The sequence below is a fragment of the Pinus tabuliformis genome, chromosome 2_2 (assembly GCF_031772625.1).
Source record: "Pinus tabuliformis cultivar Carrire ecotype Pingquan chromosome 2_2, CPIR1, whole genome shotgun sequence".
In the NCBI taxonomy this organism is placed as follows: Eukaryota; Viridiplantae; Streptophyta; class Pinopsida; order Pinales; family Pinaceae; genus Pinus; species Pinus tabuliformis.
In genome coordinates this window covers 684667349-684674979 of record NC_142300.1, presented here as the reverse complement: position 1 = coordinate 684674979, position 7631 = coordinate 684667349, and the positions used below count along the sequence as shown (strand labels likewise).

The window sequence follows — 7631 nt, the reverse complement described above, 5'->3', positions numbered from 1 at the left end:
AGGGCAAAATCACCCTAGTACATTACAGAGCTTCCAGTAAACAAAACAGAGCTGCGGGAGTCTAAGAGGTTGCGGATTACTCCTCCAGGGATTAACATGTTACTCTGGTCCGTATAATAAAGGACTGTTGAATGCCGCATTGGTCTGGACTATCACAGGCTTCCCTTAATAAGCAAACAAGTAGATAGTGAGTTATAATCATATAGCACAGTAGAATTTAATGATGTTACTGTGAATCACAGTACTGGTTTACTAAATATTGGCACCGAATTATACTGGTGGATTATCGTCTTGGGCGGTTAGCCCTAACTCATTATGTTGTTAAAAATCATATTGCTGTGGAGATATTTACTGCTGTTTTATTCGGTGATACCTACTGTTAAAGGGATTAATGAGAGCGTACTACTGTTATGAAATATTTTCTGATTTATTGAAGAAAACCAAACCCTAGCCAAACATTATCTGGTTGATGAAATTCTTTGTATACATGCATACACACTGTTTACGAATGTGATGGTTTGTTGAAGAAAGCGAATCCCTAAGGGCAAAATTGCCCTAGGACATTTCACATTCCCTGAACCACTCTTGGGGCCCTTAAAAGTCCTTGGCTCATGACCAAGATGACCATGGTCTTAAGGGACACTTTTTCTGAAATATGAAATGGAGTGTCAATTATTCTTAGGCAAAAGGGGATCCTCAGGTATATCGAGGTGGTTGACCATCAAAAATAGTCTCACAATCAAAAATTGGTTACATCATCGTTGTTTTACTGATGGATATTGTGTGGAGTGATGCTGCTATCACACAACATTTCACAAGGTACAATCATCGTTCAGTTTAAGTGAAGTATCTGCAGTCCAATCAGATTTGACTCTTGAGCTTTCAACCAGGATTCACATGTTCAGAAGGGATATTTATTCTTTGCCACTTGGAGCCAAAGTGAATATGTTGGCACTCCTAGCTTATGTAAGCCGGGGACTGCACCATCCTAAATATGTCAACCTTGATGCACATGTTTACTGAATTTTTATGAAACGGACACTGCATTTTCAACCTAAAAAAATATATGCATTTATAATTTAACACTTCCTATGTAGTCGTAGTAATTAGTGCAATATGCACATTCCTGTTCAAACAATTCCCCGCAATCTTTCAATTAATTCTTAGTCATTCTTTCTTTTCAGATCAACTGTCTCAAAAGTTAATCTAAGAAATCATGTCAAATATAAGGTTGATGATCAGCTAAGGGATGCACAATTACATGTATGCCAACAGCTTCAACCATATTTTAAAACTAATTCTCTGCTATGTTATTTGCTTGCATCAAATAATGAAAGATATCTGAGGGAGGCCTCGCATAAGAAGCAAAATAGAGTGAAAAACATTATTGTTGCAAAGCTCCATGTTGAGCCATGGTTCCATCAGTCAGTAATGTAACATACAAAAAGCAAAATAGAGTGAAAAACATTATTGTTGCAAAGCTCCATGTTGGTCCGTGGTTCCATCAGTAATGTAACATAAAAATGGTAGGCCTCAAGTGATAGAATTTTATTATATGCTTAAAAATCAAAAACCATAATAGCAGTACACACACTTGATGACGTCAAGAAAAATGATTAGTCAACTAGCATGACAAAATTTCTCCTTCACCATAAGTTAGTACAAGGATCAGTATACAGAAACCCTTTCATTCGCAAGGTAATTACAGCTACTCTACCTTGTATTTTTTGGATAAATAAGCAGATTGAGGGATTCTAAGGAATGAACAGTCTTGTACAGTCAACTCACAAGGTAAAGAAGTGCCAGTTACCAGAAACCTATTTTCTGTAATTCCTTTAACAATTTGTATGTAAAAACTTAGAACAGAAACCTATTTTCTGTAATTCCTTTAACAGTTTGTATGTCAAAACTTAGAACAGACATGTGGTCCACTTTGCCTCTTTTCCTCTATGTCTCAACAAAAGCAATTTACATGCACCATGTCACGATGCACCCACTTGATCAAACCTACTATGGACAAGATCTACATCAAACTGATTGGATCTATACCCCGCTGATAGAATCACTCATGTAGCTTCACATTTCATATTATCTCTCTTTGTAAGATTGAGTTCGAATACAATGCTAATTTTCATGCCTAAAACCCATAAAGGCATCTTTCTGGGACAAGAGTTTTCGATCCAAATATAATCAGATCAATTAAAAGATGTTACTTATCTTCAGACACAATAGCATATATTATACGGTCATAATGAGCTTAAAAGAGAACCGCACTTCCTTCAGATTTGTTTAGCCAGCTTGCCATATTCACGCAATGACTGTCAATCTAGATAAACTGACATTCTCTGAGCATGTCACAGAGAGATTATTAAAACCCCACCCATCAAGATAGTTCATGGTGGCATCCAAGTAACAGTTTCTGCTTCCTCCAAACCAGGCAGTCTCCTCATCGACTGATATTCTTTCAGCACAGCTGCTTCTGCCTGAACTCACAATTTTACCAATGCAAGTGCCTTACCATAGTACTTTCAAAGTTCATTCATCAGTGACAAATCATTTGGATACCACGCATGTCATACATAAATTGGAGGAATCAAATCAGCAAGTGTGGTTTTCTTCCAAACATGCAAAATTACTGCCGTGGAACCTTACATATTCTCATGTTGTGCTGTTTGGACACACTTGAACCTCTGGGCAATACCCACACGTTTTCAGTCCGCATTTAATGATTACCCTTGTTCCCACCTTCATCCTCTCCCATGTCTCAAGTGTCCACTCGCCCATTTCTCAAATCTCCTACGCATTTGACAACAGACCAACATCCTTAGTCTCGTGTTCTTTTATATGGACACTGGACACTTGCAAATCCTTGACATCATGAGGGCTCAATCGCTCAAATTCTGTGGTCTGCCCTGCAACCATGTATATAGGGTGAACCCTTCGCCTTGTCAAGCATTCCAATCTCCTTCAGGTCGAATCCCTCTTGTATACATAACTCTAGCATAGCAGGTATCTTAGGAATCTTAAGCCTATCATTGTGGGTCAGTAAGGGATTTCCAACCCTATCATAAAGATGAAAACGACGAAAGCAATCAATGGGTGCCACAAAATGAACAACAAACCCCCTTGTCCAGACATGAAAGGCATTCCTTGAGCCACTCTTGAGGTCGTTGCAAGTCTTCGGCTCATAACCCTGATGGCCAATATGCGCTTCTGGACAAAACCTGCACAAACACAGATTAATATGATATATGTACATGTGTTGATTTTCCTCTTAAATCTTGAACAGGATGGTTCCAAGTTCCAATAATTGAAAATATTACATTTAGGAAAATATGGCCATCACGGGCGTAATTTCTACAAAACTACAACGGAAAGCTTCCTACTCCAAATTCTAAATCACCTATCAACAGAGTCAACATACCAAAACAAAATTGGATATATATGTTAATGAGTTCTTTTCTCTTCAAAATCACCGTGTAAATAATGTTTTATACTCCAAAATCGCATTATCAGGTGTTGCAAACACAAAAGAATGATGAGCATGCCTTTTGAATATTTTTTACCTGTTCAAAACTTTCCCCAAAATAATGTTTTGTAAACCGAAATGATGTCCTTGGGATTTGGTTTTTGGATATATGTGTACTAATAAAAATGAGATTATTCATGAATAAAATTCATAGTTTTCAATTCCACAACAAAATCAAAAGCCATTTTGTTACTTTCAACGGGCAATATGAATTGGGATCCAAAGTTATAGATGGTTGAAACGGAAAATTGGAAAAAACAAAAAAACACAGAATGGTATACTTCATACCTGAACGTATGTTCCAATAATAATCTGGGAAGCTTGACACCATGACGAACTGTGATTAATGCCTGATACATTTCATGGGGGGCTTCCGTAAGTTCAGCAACCAGATACCCATTTTCAGGACGGTGTAGAGCTCTTTGGTCCACTTCCCCGTTAAGATCTTAGCTCTCATCATGAGCATCTTCGTGAAATTGATTCATCTGCTCTTTATGAATGGCTCCGGAAGGTCCAGGAAAGATAGCCTGTGTGGATTTAAACCGGCGACTGGCCCATTAATTTCTTTCTGGGAAGGTCCAGGAAAGATAGCCAGTGTGGGTTTAAACGAGCGACTGGCCCATTAATTTCTTTCTGGGAACTTCAGTAGACGGGAAAGTTTAGATATTGTTTGAATAAATTGCTCTGCATAAATTGCATAGATTCCGAGAAACCGCAGGGACGTACAAAATGACCTCGCAACATTTTCACGCCCACCACCACTATAGAAAAGTTAATGCACCTTGACATGCAAAGGGAATAGTGGCTGCCTTGCTGCTAACATGCCAAAGTCAATTTTGAGGGAAATATAAATGCAAGGCAGCCACTATTCCCATTGCATATCAGGTGCATTAACTTTTCTATAGTGATGGAAATAGGAGTTTCCTTCACGCTCATGCTTGGTCTATTTCGGAACACTGGAATTTTTCATTTTTTTTAAAGAAAATTAATTAATAATTTAAGAAAAAAATTAAATAAAATACATGATTAATGTGAAGGATTTTCCAATAGTTTTTTTCATTTTGATCTCTATTCTTATTCGCATTACATATTTTTACTATTAATTCTCAACATTGATTTTCACATTGTTATTCGCATTACATATTTTTAATATTAATTCTCAACATTTCAAAGCACAGTGAGCTATTTTTATACATTTATTTATATTTATCAATTATTTAATTTATAGAGTGGTATTGACCGTAAAAGTAATGAAAAGAGCAAAATAATTTTGTGTAATGATTAAATATTTCACTAAAGCAAATAATATTAAAAAGTGTTATATAGTGGATTTAGTGTTGATTATAAAAGTTAAACAAGTAATTATTATTGTCAAAAGTACAACTTTATAAATTAAAAAGGTTCAAATGTTTTATTTCTGAAATTGAGTGAGTATACTAAGATTATTAAGATTATGTGAAGGAAAATTTGGGAATTTACCTTTTCCTTAATGAAATAACGTTTAAGAAAGTGCAATGTGTCACATAGATAAGATGTGATATGATTTGTACAACTAAATTAATTTTGAGTCAAAACATTATATCATTTCCAACGTAGCTTTGTCTTTTCAATACGAGACATTATTTATCACATTTAGAAGAAGAAAAAAATAGTAGTGTAAAATCTTTGTCTTATAGGATGACTTAAGAAAACATTTGTTTTTCATACAATTTTTTTAAAAAAAAAATAGCTTATGCACATCACATTAAAATTAGCTTTGGTTTCATGTTTTTAGACTTGGGTGTGACATGCTAATTTGATAGGTTGTTTTTTATGTGTGTCATGAAACTGTGCTTTTTGCAAAGTTTTGGTGTAACCTGTCATGATGGTGTAAAATTTGTTTTCATGCAATGTATTGCATGGAAATATAATTTCTCTTGTCGTGTTGTTATTTCTTTGGAAATATAAACTTTGTCTAGTCATAACATATCACATCATGTAAAAGTTTCATTTTATTTAACATATCACATTGCATAAAAAGTTTCTTTCACACGACAATGTGGCATATGAAATCGCTCAAAACGTTCCTTTCTTGCAACATGTCACATTGCGTCATATTTTTTCCCATGTGACACATTGCAGAGTCTCAAAGTTTCCTTCATCGTGATAGAGCGAAGGTATCTAAAAGAACTCCATTGTGATATATTACATCTCCTAAAACTTTCTATCTCTCAAACACATCATACCGCACCAAAGTTTTGCTCCATGTGGTACATAAAGGAAAGAACAATTTTTAAAGGGGGCATAGAAAGACAAGTGTACATAACACACCTAAAACACTTTTGGCCATGATATATCGCATCAATCCAAAGTTTTCTTTGGGATGATATATTGCGAAGTATAAAGTTTTTTTTTTCTTCCAATCTATCACATCTTCTCAAACTTTCTATATCAGCAATACAATGCACCACACCATATTGAATTGCTTGAAAATTGCTTTTTGCATCATCCAAAAATTTGCTTGCTTTCACAATATCAAATGCAAACTTTTTTTGGTTGCAACATATTGCATTTCTCAAAAATTTCATTTTTAGTGGTATATCATATCATGTCAAAATATATCTGCATGTGACATATAACACTTTCTCAAAATTTCCATAATTAAGATAACGCATACCACACCTAAAATGTGAAAAATTCCTTAAATGCAACCAACTGGATATTGATCTTCTAATTGTTAGCAGTTTATTTGTCTTCTAAATTATATTTGGCAAATAACGATAAATTCACAATTGCATTCTTCAAAATAAAAATGTTGTGAAAATGTAAAATACGGAACTGAAAAATAGATGCACACACACACACACACAAAATTAACACCGTTGTTTTTGGACAGTCGTCCCTAGAAAAATTGCAAAGGGAAACCAATGCAGGATAGGCAATCTTCTACTAGAAAAATATATTGGATGACCAATTTGTCTCCCTCTGCAATTGATTTAGTCCTCTTTAGCAAACTCGCACTTCCCTGTTGCTCACTCTGAAGTCCATAAATGTGCATTACATGCGGAAATAAGCTTGTACAACCCCAAAAATGCCTCCATGTGAGGCGTCTAGCCTCCCTCTACTTATGAAATCAACTCGCTCTACCTCTGGGACCCTAATCTGACCACTGGAAACTGAAACATGTCTCTTCCAGAAACTCGCGCGAACAAACTAGCTAACTCGCACTATTGTATTTATACTCCTCTATAAATAATTCAACCTCCCTCTTTCTTGTCTCCCAGACACTGGAAATACTAAGGAAATCTTTCTCTGAAATCTCTACTCCCAAATCTTTGTTGATCCCTCAGTCTGATGCTTCTCCTAGCTTCAACTGTGCCCTTGTTGAATACCTGCAATTGGGTAGTCGAACTACTCACTATAAAACCGATGACATCTCCAAGCCCTTCGACTTGCTTTTATAATCTCTCGTTGGAGTCTCAACAACCACGATTACATCTCAACCGACAATTACGATCAATTTGACTTCATCAATAAAAGCCTCTAGAGCAAAATCAATCTTCCTTAATTAATTAACTTTAATTAACCATGTTTCCTAAGTTAGACTTAGGAAATAATTGAATTATGTCTAAATAATTTAATTAAGGCATCTCCAAGTCTTATCTCACGAGACCTTTTATGGGTTTTGGAGATCTTGTGTTCCTTAACCTCTTAGGCATCATCTGAGACTAGAACACATGTCTGGTGCTACCAAACTAAAAAACTAACACTCCCTCTTAGCGAGGAAGGTGTTCTCCACTATATCCATATGTTCTTTGAAATATATGAACTTGGCTCTCCCTAGAGCCTTTGTGAGTATATCAACCACCTACTGGTCTATGGGAACATGTTGTAGTCGAATTGTTCCATGTTGTTGATGTTTGACACATGTGATACCTCCTTTCTTTGCATCTTCAAACTAATTTGACTCCCTGTCACTAAAAATCATTGTGAAGAAGAACAACCAGTAGTCATTGTCCACCATGCTACTGCGCATACTCTAATATCACAATGTTGATGCCTCTAAATTGAAGTTATCACTACACCAGTGTGTATTAATCTCTCAAACCTTTAAATTCAAGCT

The 7631-nt window shown here is 35.7% G+C and overlaps 1 protein-coding gene and 1 long non-coding RNA gene across 2 annotated transcripts; both read right to left on the bottom strand.

Annotated features, from left to right (window-relative positions):
* Positions 1 to 1529: 1529 nt before the first annotated feature.
* LOC149194516 (uncharacterized) lies at positions 1530 to 2622 on the bottom strand. Its single transcript, XR_016254542.1, has 2 exons — positions 1871 to 2622; positions 1530 to 1817 (listed from the first exon to the last, which is right to left on the bottom strand). It is a non-coding gene; the product is annotated as an uncharacterized LOC149194516 (long non-coding RNA).
* A 128-nt stretch (positions 2623 to 2750) lies between these two features.
* LOC149194515 (APO protein 3, mitochondrial-like) lies at positions 2751 to 4310 on the bottom strand. Its single transcript, XM_089405111.1, has 2 exons — positions 3818 to 4310; positions 2751 to 3224 (listed from the first exon to the last, which is right to left on the bottom strand). Exons 1-2 carry the CDS (start codon positions 3886 to 3888, stop codon positions 2894 to 2896), a joined length of 402 nt encoding a protein of 133 aa, XP_089261237.1. The 5' UTR covers positions 3889 to 4310; the 3' UTR covers positions 2751 to 2893.
* Between the last annotated feature and the right edge of the window lie 3321 nt (positions 4311 to 7631).